A 14,959-nucleotide genomic window follows, 5' to 3' on the forward strand; every position below is an offset into this window, starting at 1 on the left:
AGGAAGTGTTTCACAAATAAATGCAGTTGTAAAAGCAAGGGCCTCTTGTGCAATTCAAAGTGTCATAATAGTTTAAGTTGTTGCAATAAATAAGATTTGAATCACATAACTTAATAAGTTAATAACTTCTATTATTTTCCTTTCTCATTTTGAATGTACTGTGTGTTTTAAGTTCTTATATTCTTAAGTTCTTATTCTGAGTTTCAAGTGCGTTTTTTCGCGAATGAATTACGGAGAAGGAAATATAATATTCTTATATGTTCAACATTCACCATTAGTACATGGTGAATGTCGACATTCACCGGTGTAAGTCAAAAATAAGAGTATATGGAAAATATTTCGGACATACACCAAGAGACTATGTGAATGTTGACATTCACCGGTGAAAGTCGGCATTCTTCAGATTTCTGTCTTTCACCGTAATATATATATGTATATATATAGAGAGAGAGATGAAAAAAAAAGGGAGAAAAAGACAAAAAACTGACTTTCGTAATCAAAAGTTTTCATCGCGTGATAATAAATAAATGAGAATTGGTGAAAATAATATATTCTTTATTTACCTTACCTTATTTATTACTCTTTATTTACTTTACAGTACCGAAGTTAAATTAAAAATATGTTTGATGAAAATGATATTATACAAAATATTACGAATACCCTGAAATATAAGTCATAGTTTCCAATATAAAATTTCAAGGCAGGAAATTGTAAAAATTACAGGCTTGTGATAGCTTGTATTGGTGTCTACGGTATTAGTCCGCTTAGTAAACGTTAGCTATTATATCGATTCTGCGTTGTTGATTGAGTGTGCTTCATAGACATACAAAGATTCAGCTGTGTTTAGTTCCAAATAATAACCCTCCTCTATCAACTGGCTGAGTATTTGTCGATTAGGCATTCGCAAAGGGAAGTTGGCGCAGACTATATATCAGGGGTGGCCAAAGTGTGGCTCGCGAGCCTGGTATGGCTCTCGCAGGCAATTTGTGCGGCTCGTGCATATAAAATATAAGTATGAAATATGGTAAACTAAAACTATTCAGTGTCCAAAAAGAAGTAATTAATTAATTCTTTTTACAAAGTTATCAGGGATTTCTTTCTACTTAAAACCTCCGCCATTACTTCTATAATGATGTAAATATGAACTTGTGGCTTTTAGAAAATCTAGATGCGGCTCTCGAACATACCTGAATTCAAACGTGCGGCTGTTACTGACATGAAGTTTGGCCAGCTATGCTATATATCATGCGAGAGAGAGGAAAGAAAATATATTTTTTTTTTAAATCATATTTTAACGATTGCCCAAAAGGGTTTGTTAAAGGTTTTTACATTCTAGCTGAGCTGACAATTACGCCATATTTAACTCAACAGCAAAATCGCAAATATTTTAAAAGCTGCATAACAGCATATGTCGAGAATTCCCGGCGAAGTGTTAATTATTGGCATATCCCTCCCCCATTCTTTTCTCAGGTCATCGCATCAATGTTCAGTTTTCTTAGTAAGATGGTTTACAAAACTTTTTTTGTCGTTTTATTTATTAAATATCACGTTCTCTGCACTCACACCACATAAAATTCAATTCGATGGCAAAATATTTTAAAGCAGCATATCTTTAACGAATTTCCGATAGATCATCTTCCGCGCTGGAGCTAGAAATGTTTTATTTCATATAGCGCTACCGCTGCTCGCTTTCGAATCGTAGAGTTTAATCAAAAATTTGTTAAAGTTTTAGAAAATATGAAATAAATAATAAAAAAGTATTTAATGTCTTTCTATCAAAATGCTGAATATTTTGAATTAAGACAGATCATGAACTAAACGCCTTTTTATTTAAATCGATCAGATTCAAAGGTAATAAACGAATATCCTTAAGAAGTGCATCTGTTGCTTTCAAGTAGCTTAGTTTGTTAATCCACAAAAGACAGATTCAATTTGAAAGATAAACATCTTGCATTTTTCAAAATGGCAACAAACTCAAATGAAAAGTGAAACGACGCATGTATAATGGTGATTCAATAATGCAAAATCGAATTTCGAGCCTAGACTTTTCAGCTCTTTTGGGCTGAAAAATGTGCCGTGTCCATCGCTTAGCCAAACCCACCGACAAGAACAACTTCAAAGATTATTTTCTATTTTTAATTCTCTTAAAATCAGTTTTATGTTAATTAATAAGTTTTAATTTGTTTCAGATAATACAAAATGCCTTTTGAACGTCGACTGCCTCTAGCAAGGACAGACTTCAGTGTCATCGACCGCGAGTTCAGTTCCATCCGAGAAAAATTCGAGCAAGAGATGAAGTTGATGGAAGAAGAAATGAATCGATTCCGAGCTCAGCTGCTTGACAGAGAATCACCTCGAATCCAAAGTCAGACGACAACCTCTGGTGCCGATGGTACCACGTATAAATCTGAAGTTCGCACATGGTTGGATGGCCTCAACTCTCCTCTCATCCAGGATTCTGGTGATGGCAAGCAGTTGAGGTTACGTTTTGACGTCAGCCAATATCAACCAGAAGAGATTGTTGTCAAGACAGTGGACAACAAACTCCAGGTATGTAGAAACAAAGAATATAAAAATGTCCCTTACATTAATCTTCCTGAAAAATTAGTAGAAGTAGTCGGGTTTCGTTATAGAATGATTCATATAAAGATTATAAGGTATTTTCTCCCTCCTTCCAGTATGCCTTCGTGGTGTAACAGTAGCATACTCGGCACGTATTCGAGAGGTCCAGGTTCGAGTCCCGGCGAGGGCATTGCACATTTTTCACGTCTCCTGCTTCAAAATAACCTAATGACTACAAATGGCGCCGGAACTAAAAAATATGGTGGACAATAATTCGTCACCACCAGGATTTGGAGATTGGGTCTCCTAATTCCCGGTTCCACTTTAAAAGGGGGAGTATTTTCTCACTCCTTGCAGCATGTTTTCGTGGTGCAACGGTAGCACACTCGGCGCATATTCGAGAGGTTCAGGTTCGAGTCCCGGCGAGGGCAAAGCACATTTTTCACGTCTCCTGCTTCAAAACAGCCTAATGACTCTACAAGATCAGCTGTCATATCAACGATTTAAGACATTCCTTTCCCAGAAAAAGATGGTAATACAGCAGACCCTCTTATCCGGCCTGCCATAACAAATCAGCCATATTTTCGTCAAAATTTTCGACGAATTTTTCAGGAACTGGAACAAATATGTTTAAATTTTAAGCTTCTTTCATCCAAAACACCAGCAGCATCACAAGAAACATTAGCTGTCTATTCTCTCCCCTCCCCCAAATAATAATTTTAAAAAAGTGAAAGGTTTCAGATTTTTAACGGTCGCCTAAAAGGGCTCGTTAAGGTTTTTTACGCTCTCGCTTAGCTCACAGTTTACCAGTCTGTTGTTACATTCACTCCTACTAACCCCTTTTTTTGTTCTTTTCAGCTTTATTATTAAGCATCATTTTCTTCGCAATTATATACAATTCAACACCAAAATTACAAGTTTTTTAAAAGCAGCATAGCATTATATGTTTAGAATTCCCGATGCAGTGTTAAGCGTTGACACATATTGAGTCTTTTATTGGCTCATCGTATCAATATTCCATTTTCTTACTAAGATGGGTTTAAAAAAATTCTTTTGTCTTTTTATTAATAAATTATTAAATTATAGTTTTGCGTGTTTACTTCATTTATTAAATACCTCGATCTTGGCGCTTACGCCACATACAGTTTGATTCAGCAGGAAAATTACAAAATACTTAAAATAGCATATTTTTAGAATTTCCGACAGACAGTCTTGCACGTTGGAGATAAAAATGGTTTATTCTGTATATGTTGTCACTGCTCACTTTGAAATCGTTGAGTTTGTTAATCAAAAATTCCTTAAAGTTTTATAAAACATGAGTCGCTCAACCAGGAAAGTGGTTAACGATGCTGACTGTCATAATGAAGGGCTCGGGTTCGATTCCCAGAGAAGGCACGAATGTTTGTAAATTGTGTCTGTGTGGAATGGGGCACTCTAAATATGAGGCGAGCCGAAAGTCCTCTCAAGAGGTTGGTGGTAGTCGAGCCTTTCGAACCCCTGGCTGCTCTCCATCAAAATTGAGGGTGGAACTGAGCGAAATCGTATTGCCACCTGTACAGTGCTCAAAGCTCTTCGCAAGGGCAATCTTGCACTCCTTGCCACGATTTCGTGGGCTTATTCTGATATTACTGTCAGACAACAAAATATGTCACAATAACAAAATATGAAAAAGATAAAAAAAACCAAATTCAAAATTCGGTCTTCCATGTGCCCAGGTTCGGGTGGAGGACTATTCAAAATTTGATCGCTCTAGGTATCATTGTTTCTTCACAATGCTAAAAACGTGCATACATTTACGCCGATTCTTCATTAATGAATTTCTTTAAATATAATACAAGGCTTCCTTAAAATATTTGGTGTGACAATTTGAAAAGTGATTCAACGCAAAACGTCATTTTGAGACTATAACGTCCCATTCGTCGCTTTTGGACTTGATAATAATAAAAAAGGAGGAAAGAATCACTGTGGCTATTTAATTAGAAACTGCCACTTTTTTTATAGGTAAATCAGCCAAACGTATAACAATTTAATAATGTAAATTTCTGTGCTCAAAGATTTTACCATAAAGCTTAGTGGTCAGCAGAATTGATTGAGATTTTCTCATCTGAACCGGTTCCAAACGTCTGGCGCGTTAAAAATTATCATTGAAGATCAGCTTTTACTTTTACAATGCTCCAGCTCACTCCATTCACATATCATCTGATATTAAATAATTTTTTACCACATGGCATAGCTAATCTGATAAGGCATTAATTACATATAAAAAGAAATCTGATGCGGACACCACGACTTCCTTGTACAACCTATTAAATTATACACATTTTTTGCTGCATTTCATTTAAACTTATTTCCTCGAATTATTTGAACCTGAGTAACTGATCTCGCAAGGCAGGTCAAAAATGACATAAAAATTGTAAATTTTGAAATTAAATATACCAGCCAATTTTTGTCGTACGAGAGTTCTTTGTTTTGTCATAACGAGTATAAAACTTTCCAAAATATAAGAATCGGGAATCCGCATAAAAGTTAGATTTTGTTATTTGTCTTTATTTATTTATTTATTTATTTTTATTATTTATTTATTTTTTTTTAATTTGACATTGCCGAAACATGAATATTTTCGTCTACACGTCTGTCATTGGCAGCGTTGCCAACGATTGAGGAAAGGAAGGCCAGGTAAGAGGACAGGGTGTATATACGAGGGTTGGGGCAAAAGTCATGGCAACTACTATTTTCTTGTAGATATGTGAACGGATCACAAAATGTATATGTGTCATGTGGAAGTTCTGCAGGCATAGTGTGTATGCAGAACAACAGATGGCTCTGTGATAGCTGGCTCTCTGGTAGCAAGGGCTCTGAAATCAGTCAGTTGGTGAGTGTTGTGCGAGATGGAAGTAACCCGAGTTGAGCAGCACGCTTACATCAAAATAGCCGTTCTCCGAGGAATAAATGCGATGGAATGTCACAGTGAATTAGTAGAAGCCCTTGGGAATAATGCCCTACCATATCGTACAGTAGCACAGTGGGTAGGGAAGTTTCAGCAAGGATGTGTGTCAACCAGTGATGAGCAACGTACGGGACGACCGGTAAGTGTGCGACTTGGCACGTACCGCAATCGAGCACCTCATGGATGAAGACAGACGATGGACATTACTGGAGTTATAGAGAGGGCAAGTGGCATCGAGAAACGCACTGTCCACAGGATACTGCGTAATGAGCCACAGCTACTCAAAATCGCTTCGCAGTGGGTACCACATGCACTGACGGAAGTTCAAAGGTGGGTGCGCTATGCAATATCATCCGACCACTTTGCACGCTGGCAACAGGACGGCGATCAATTCTTGTCACGAATAATCGCCATCGATGAATTTTGGGCCAGGGCATAGGAACCAGAACTGAAACGTCAGTCCACGGAGTGGCGACATGTTAGATCACCAAGGCAGCAGAAGGTCCGCCAGAATCCTTCCCCAGTCAAATTGATGGTGATCGTTGCGTATCACGTCAGGGGTGTCATTGTTTGCCACTTTGTTCCTCATGGCAGAACAGTGACCGCACAGTACTACAGGGACTTCCTGGTTCGGGATAAATGTCCGGATCTTGTGGACAGTGCAATAATTCTGTACGACAATGCAACACCACTTAAAGCATAGTGTGTACGGCAGCTACTCCGACGTTGGGAATGGGAAGAATTGGAGCACCCACCGTACTCTCCTGACCTTTCGCTCTGTGACTTTGATCTCATTCCCAAGATTAAGGAACCAATACGTGGTAGGAGGTTTGCAACACGAGATGACATTGCTAATGCTGTGCGCCAACAGATGACCCGATTCACATATGGTGCGGCAAATGCTGAGGCTGATGGTATTCAGCGCCTCCCACATCGTTGGCAGCATGTGGTGACAATAGCAGGGGACTACATTGAGGATCCTTAGGCCAAGGTTTGTCATGTCAACTTTATGTATATTGTGTTATCATTCTTTTGCACGGTGAAGGCCATATTGCCCTGTATACTACTGTAATAAATTCGTGTATTACGATATTTCAGTGCTATTCATTGTCCACACATGTAGTTAAGACCTTGTCCTTTTGTCTGTGTATGTCACATTTTCCAACAGGACTGGTATCTTCAAGAAAAAAATAGTTGCCATGACTTTTGCTCCAACCTACGTATATATATATATATATATGTGTGTGTGTGTGTGTGTAATAATTCTTGGAGCACAGAAGAGTAATCAGCTTGCAGTAGTCGTGGCTGAGAGTGAAGGCTTATAGATGAAGATAACAAACATGAACTTGACGAATTTCCAGCCTTTATTTCCACGCATATAAAACATCTCAGTAAATATTTATCCAATCATAATGAAATCCGAGAAATTTCTATGGTTCAGTCATAATGAAATATCATTCAGGCATTTTAGATGGGGAAGGAAAGCGAGGAGATACTAGCAAGGTCAGAAGCTAGTAGAAGAATGACGCAATTGACTGCCAGGGGTTTTACACCAAGTTTGATGTACAAGTATAGTTAATCTATGATTGGTTAGTTAGTAGTGGTACATAACGTAGAAAAATCTCAAATTTGGGAGAACAGATGAATTTTGGGGAAAGAGCATCAAATTTAGAATGTTAAATTTTGATGTTGCCAATTATTTTTTAAAGCAGCCATCGTATTTTGTTATATCTTACATATCCTCCCTTCAAAAGAAAGGTCAGGAAAGCAGGGTGGCAGAAAAGGATTAGCAAAGAAAGAGAGAATTTAGTATATGAGGAAAGACATGAAGGAGCATCAAGGACATAGCCAGCAGGTTTGCCTATGCCCCGCCATTATTCATGACTTTTCTCATACATAGATTATGTAGCTTAAACAACTAATTTACAATTATTGCAGTAACAATATACCGTATTTATGCGAATCTAATGCGCATCCCCATTTTAAAACTTTAAATAATAAAAAAATTGTTTGTCGGCGAATGTAATGCGCATCAATAGTATGAGGAATTTATTGAATCTTTAGTTGCAAACAGTGCCAATTTCTGTTGCCGCCACAAGCGAACATTGCTCTCATCTACGTTGAACTCTCTCCCTGCCTTTCTATTGCCATTTTTTCAGCATAAAGAATTACTTTACGTTTGAAAGTAGCGTCATATGACATTCTTCTCTGTTTACCCTCCATTTCGTGACTACGTACTCTGCAGTTTGTATCCTCTATGCAATAATGTGTCAACGATAAATGTAACGGTAAATGTAGTCGAGAAATACAGTAATCCATTGTTACAATTTAAATTTGGTTGACGTCATTGGCGAACTTTGCACTCGAATCTAATGTGCACCCCAATTTTGAATACTTCATTTGGCCAAAAACGATGCGCATTAGATTCGCGTAAATACGGTAATTTCTAAATAGATTAACTAATGAATTAAGACAAATATAATTTTAGAAGTCCTTTATGAAAAAATGTCCTAGTCTTCTTTTTGAATGTCGAATGAAACATTTGTAAAATGTGTTGACTACAATAATTTCACCAGGTAAATGTTCAACGTTCACTAAAAGTCTTTCAGTGTTCACATGTTTTTGATAATTAAAGTATTTCAGTGTTCACAAGTAAATGTTCACTAAAAATCTATCAAATTTACATAATAATATGATGCAATACTAAATAATACACTATCATTTTGACAATTAATTTGCATGTCCTCTCCAACAAATTCAGCTTACTAATTTGCTGGTAGATGGGGGATGCGTAAGTACAATAGGTAAAAAAAACTCCGCTCCTTAAACAAGGTAACTGGCTTTTAAAATTGTATAATTGTCAAAGTGAATCTTTCATATTACTTAATAATAATACAGCATTATACAAAATTAAAACTGAAATTGAAGACAAATAACTTGTAGAATCAAGTTTAAAGTCTTTAAATTTTGCAAAAATGTAACTAAATTTTACATTTAATAAGAAAGAAAAATTTTATTTTAAAATTTTGTGTGTGTGTGTGTGTGTGTGTGGTAGCACTTCTGTGCTAAACTATAGCCACAGTATCATAACTGGTAAAGAAAATTAAAAAAAAAACCAAGTCAGTCTCATGACCATAGTTAAATCTCCTAACAAAAAAGAAGAAAAAATTTTAGGTGGATGTTAGGAGTATACCTAAAGGAACAATGGGCGTGTGCTATCACTTTTTGTATCCTCACTAAAGGGAGGATGCAAAGAGTAATACGCATAGTGTTGAAACCTTGTGTTGGGAGGGGGAACATTCATCTTTGAATGAAAATCCATATTTTTTCAAAATACGTTGATGTAATAATTCTGGGAGCACAGAAGAGGAATCAGCTTGCAGTCATCGTGGTTGAGAGTGAATACTTACAGATGAAGATAACAAAGCATGAACTTGATGAATTTCCAGTCTTTATTTCCACGCATATAAAATCATCTCAGTAAATATTTTTCAATCATAATGAAATCCGAGACATTTCTATGATTCAATCATAATGAAATACGATAAATTGTCATGTACATTGATTCTTAAATTAAGAAGCAGGCATTTTAGACGGGGAAGCAAACAGAGGACATATTAGCAAGGTAAAAGCTAGCAGAAGAATGAAGCAATTAACTGCCAGGGGTATTTATACCAAGATTGATGTACAACTAATCTATGATTGGTTAGTTAGTAGCGTTACATAACTTAGAAAAATCTCGAATTTGGGAGAACAGATGAATTTAGGGGGACAGCACCAAATTTAGAATGTTAATTTTAAGGTCGACAATTATTTTTTAAAGCAGCTATCGTATTTTGTTAAAGTACATCTATATACTTTTGGTATTACCAATTGCAATTAAAATAGTGAGGTGCACAAACAGATGTTATAGCAGTTCCATATACAAAATTTCGGCATTCTACGGCTAATCGTCTTTGAGCTAAGCAAGATACATAGGTACGTATGTACCAAAGAATCTCTAAGGAGAAGAATGAAAGCTTCCATAGACGCAACGTAAACCTGTTTCGCCTCTGCGCTGCTATATCGAGGAGCCACGGCTATGCAGTGAAACAGCAGCGCAGGGTGGAATTTAAATAGCGCAGTCCGAGGAGATAGTAATTTTTTTTACTTTGAAATTCCTCAAAATGTTTTATTTTCATACATTTCAGATAAATTGTGTAGCTGATCTTTTATCTTCTAATCTTTAATCGTCTAGATGTTTCGCATAGAACATCCTAAAATTCAATTGCAAAATAAATAAATTTTATTATTTTTATATTCCTTATTTTTCCCCTTAACCCTTCTTTCTGTAAACTCACATAATTGTTATTCTTTTGATATAATATCTAGCATTAATTTATAACTAACATCAGAATTAATAGAAAACAAAATTAACTACTGCCGTGATGTTAGATTTCTAACAAATCTGCAATTAATTACATAAATAATGCTATTTTTCTTTTCATATCAAGCATATTATTAAATATTAAAACAAAGAATAACACATTTGAGGTAAAAAAATGATTTTTATTGACATTTCTCAAGTTTCAGAATATACATATGCAAAACAATTTTAAGCATCTTCACAAATATCAAGAAATTTTTTAGACAATTATTTGGAATGACCATTATGAAAACAATGAGCAAATTTTGCAGCCAAGAACCAAAAGCATTTCACTTAAATTAACAAATACAAAATTACACTTAAAAGGCCTTTTAAAGAATTTCACATAACTTATTAAAATAAGTGATTTCATTGCTTTTTCATAAAATATTCAATACTTCTTACATTTATTAATATAAGATTAAATACTGAATTTGAAAATCAAACCTTCCAGGTGTTATTAAAACCTGGGAAGAAATTTTATAAATAATCCACTGAATCAAATAAATATTGTTGCAGCTCTTCCTGATGAAGATTATTTCAAATTATGAAATTAGAAATTGATTTTTTTAAATAGCAATTACAAAAATGACTATTTTCCATCTTCACTATACATATAATAATTCTAAAAATGCTGTAGCTTACATTTTACATAATTTAAATTTTGCAAAAATCTATTTAATCTCGAATTATTCGACCAATGAATACATTCAGTTCTGTAAGCTTAAAAAAGAAAAAACGCATACCATGCAATTCATAATAAATTTTTATAACTCCATATTTAAAATTTTATGAGCAAAATTTGCATGATAACTAACTGAAACAAAAAAAAAAATTAAAAACAATTACAAGTACCCCTAAATAAATTGAAAACACTGAATTCATTATAATTATCTGACAAAAAAAAAAAAAAAAAAAAAAAAAAATTATTTTAACCATTATGAAAGCAAAGAGTCAAAAGCATTTCACTTAAATTAACAAATACAAGATTACATTTAAAATGTCTTATAAAAGTTGCACAAAAATTATTAAAATAACTAATTTCATTCTTTTGGTTCATAAAATATTCATAAATATATAATTAACTTGAAAATCAAACCTATAGGTATAAGAAGTTTTGTAAATAATCCACTGAATCAAATAAATATTGTTGCAGCTCATCCTGATGAAGATTATTTCAAATTATGAAATTAGAACTTAATTCTTTTGAGTAGCAATTACAAAAAATGCCTACTTTCTACCTTCACTATACATATAATAATTCTAAATATGCTGTATGCTTGGGCTTGGATTTAACATAATTTTAATTTTGCCAAAAATCTATTTAATAAAGAATTATTCGACCAATGAGTACATTTAATTCTGTAAGCTTAAAAAAGAAGAAAACACATACCATACAACACATAATGAATTTTTATGAATCCATATTTAAAATTTTACAAGCAAAATGTGCATATAACTAACCAAAACAGAAAAAATAATTAAAAACAATTAAAAGTACACCTAAATAAATTGAAAACACTGAAATACATTATAATTATCTGACCTCAACTTTAAAGAAAAAAGGAAAAAAAAAGAAAAAAGAAATTTTAATTATTTGGAATGACCATTATGAAAAAAGAGCAAAGTTTGCAACCAAAAGCCAAAAGCATTTCACTTAAATTAACAAATACAAGATTACATTTAAAAAGTCATACAAAAGTTGCACATAAATTACTAAAATAACTAATTTCATTCTTTTTGTTCATAAAATATTCAATACTTCTCACATTTATTAATATAAGATTAAATACTTAACTTGAAAATCAAACCTATAGGTATTAAGAAGTTTTGTAAATAATCCACTGAATCAAATAAATATTGTTGCAGCTCATCCTGATGAAGATTGTTTCAAATTATGAAATTAGAAATTAATTCTTTTAAATAGCAATTACAAGAAATGCCTATTTTCCACCTTCACTATACATATAATAATTCTAAAAATGCTGTATGCTTGGATTTTACATAATTTTAATTTTGCCAAAAATCAACAGTCAATATTTCGACTAATAACCGTCAATTTTGTTGCACAGCATTCTTTGAGCATAACATGACAGGCGATCCAAACCATCAATTTTGTTGCACAGTATTCTTTGAGCATAACATGACAGGTGATCTACTATTATTGATGAGCTATTTCTTAGATGGTGCTATTGTTAAGCATATTGAAATAATAACAGTAAACACTGTAGATACCTGTTTGTTCAAATTTTGTCGGCACTGCACAGGAATGTAAATATCGCATCTTTGGTGAACAGTAATCATGATCTTTGAAGTGCGATGAACATATTAGTGCAGTTTTATACAAATCAGTTGGTGATTTAGTTAACAAGTCTTGATTACTGCATGCGGCAGCCCACTGTTTTGATCTATAAAAATGAAAAACATTAATTTTATATTTTAAATTTCAATAAATCCATTTTCAGTGTTAGTGGAAAAATAGCAAACTAAAAACATTCCTTATACATTAGTTACACAATCTCGAGAAGGGTTATATATTTTTTAAGAACAAACATTAAATTATAATTTAAGGAAAAATTCATGTACATAATATGATTTATTACATTTCTGACATATTTATACTAATTCTCTATTATTTTGATCTATGAAAACAAAAAACAATTTTATTTTCTTTAATTAAAAGAACCTCTTTTCAGTGTTATTAGAAATTTAACCTTGTGAAAAAATTCCTTTTACATTAGTAACAAATTCTGAAATGATCGCATTTCATATAATTTTATTTTGATGTACGAAAACCAATAATTTTGCAGATATTGTGTTAAATTGTAGTTACCGGTCATAGTATCTAGTTAAACAATTTAGCATTTCTTTGTACAGTTTTGTTAACAATATGATTAAAAAAGAATAAGGCACCAATAAAAAGTACACACTGTTCGCAAAGTGCATCTTTAAAATGTTTCCTTCCTTATTCACACTAATATGTAGTGGTTCCTTAAAGTGTTCGTACACTTATGTTTCAGTGAAATAGTGCTGTGAGAATTTTTTAATATCTATAAATTTATCTTAGCAAAACTCTATAAAAGTATAAGATTACAGTAAAACTTTTGGAGGGGAATTAATAATTAAAAAGTAACAAAAAAGTTACCTCACAAAAATCTTCGTGCACTTTAAAGAAATCTGCAGACACTATTACGAAATATTGCAGTTAAATTTCTGTCAGTTTTTGTAGGATATCCTGCAGCATTCAAGCTTGTAATACATAAATTACAAAAATTATCTAAAATATTAGAAGAAAAAAAATTTGGTTTTATTCAAAATCACTTCGAGATATGAGAAAATATTGGGCTTTATAATCAAATTCAATTCTGGGCTACAGCGCATTTTTTAAAAATTCTTTTAAGTGTATGAACACTTTTGGGAGCAACTGTATCACAAGCACAGTTATCTTGGATATTTACAGAAGAACACTGAACTATTTGTCTATGATGAGGAACACTTAATGGAAAAAAACAAGCTATTTATTTAAATTATTCCAAATACATGAAATATTTGCTTCTCTATCAAAAATTGAGATATATATATATTATTAATAATCAAAGCTTAGTTTCTTTTAAACTTAGAAATGATTTACCTAATAGGATCCTTAGGAAATCTGAAGAATTTCCTGTCTGGTGTTTTTCAAAATGTTGTCCCACAAACACAACAGCGATACCAGGATTTCGGTTGTTTGCTAAGTAAAAGATACATTGAGTTAGTCTGTTATTCACCACACCACATCAAATATTGAGAGAAATCAAAATTATATTTTTATAATAATGAATATAAAATTTTCAAAAATAATCATAAAATAAGAAAAATTGTATATAACTATCAATATACTAAATTAAAAATAATCTTCAATGGCCACTAATATTAAATAAGTTTATAAATTTTCTCAGATAAACTATTTAGTAATCTATAGCATAAATTTAAAGCTGAAGCATAATACAATTTATTAATAAAATTAATTTATGTAATCATACATGCCATTAGCTGCCGCATTATTATAAATGGCAAATTTATTCCTGATCGCTCGTTTTGTCATAATATTATTGTTAGTTGACTTTAAAGCTTAAAACTCATTTAAAAAATTTGGAAAGAAATACCAATATGCCTGCAAAAACTATAGTATTTGTTTGCTAATATGATTAATTATATAAATTGAGATTCATATCCTAAAATGCAAAGTTAATATATTAAGAATGAAAATCTAGCTGCTGTGTTATACAATGAGACAAAATATTTTTGGAGCTTGGAAATCAAAATTAATGTACTATACAAAATCAATTTTTAAAATCTATGATAGGTTTTCGAATTAAAAAAGCAAGCTTACCTCACAGAAAGAGAATCGGGTGAATTCCGGTGATCGTCCTTGCGAAACATCCATCTTATGATCTGCTTAAATAACTAGAGAAAAGAACTGAAAAAAACTTTCAATGAACCTCTTCGAACAACGTGGTAAAAGATTGCTAATATGGCTGACGACATGCCGGTTTCTTGCCTGCTATTTCGCACATGCGCAGAAAGGTACGGAAGGTGGATGGATTGCCCTTTAAAATAAGCTTCAGGGACATAAACAGTGTCTCTTCAGTCTGAAGGAGCCACATTTGCCTCGGGAAACCTTTACTTCTTCTCCTTAGAGATTCTTTGGTATGTACAGACTTCACGCAAAAATAAATTTTGAATGCATTTTACAATCCGTTTTGGAAAAAAGTCTCCTTTATTCAGCCCGTACATACAGACATCGCGTGAATAAATAGTCATAATGGATTTGGGAACGGTCAACATGGATATTTCCGTTGAAATATGATACCCAAATTTTTTGCCACATACAAGGATTAAAAAATCTGCTTTTACAAGTTCTCAAGAGAACGAATGAAGAAATGAATAAGATTCTAACAAAGAAACGAAACTCTTTAAAAGATTAACATTGAGGTTATGATTTACGTATTCGCAATACTTTTTTTAATGACATGTTTGTGGAATTGTGAACAAACTAATTCCTT

General features: G+C 33.0%; 1 protein-coding gene across 1 annotated transcript in view; it reads left to right on the forward strand.

Annotated features, from left to right (window-relative positions):
* LOC118203712 (alpha-crystallin A chain-like) overlaps positions 1-14,959 on the forward strand; it is a 69,758-nt gene that overhangs the window by 54,151 nt on the left and 648 nt on the right. The window contains exon 2 of the mRNA XM_085820759.1: positions 2,190-2,550. Coding sequence (XP_085676885.1) covers positions 2,200-2,550 — 351 coding nt within the window. The 5' untranslated portion in view covers positions 2,190-2,199. The remainder of the gene's footprint in view (positions 1-2,189; positions 2,551-14,959) is intronic.

Source organism: Stegodyphus dumicola, chromosome 1 (genome assembly GCF_044657685.1).
Source record: "Stegodyphus dumicola isolate Sdum_Otavi_A_Nest chromosome 1, ASM4465768v1".
Taxonomy (NCBI): Eukaryota; Metazoa; Arthropoda; class Arachnida; order Araneae; family Eresidae; genus Stegodyphus; species Stegodyphus dumicola.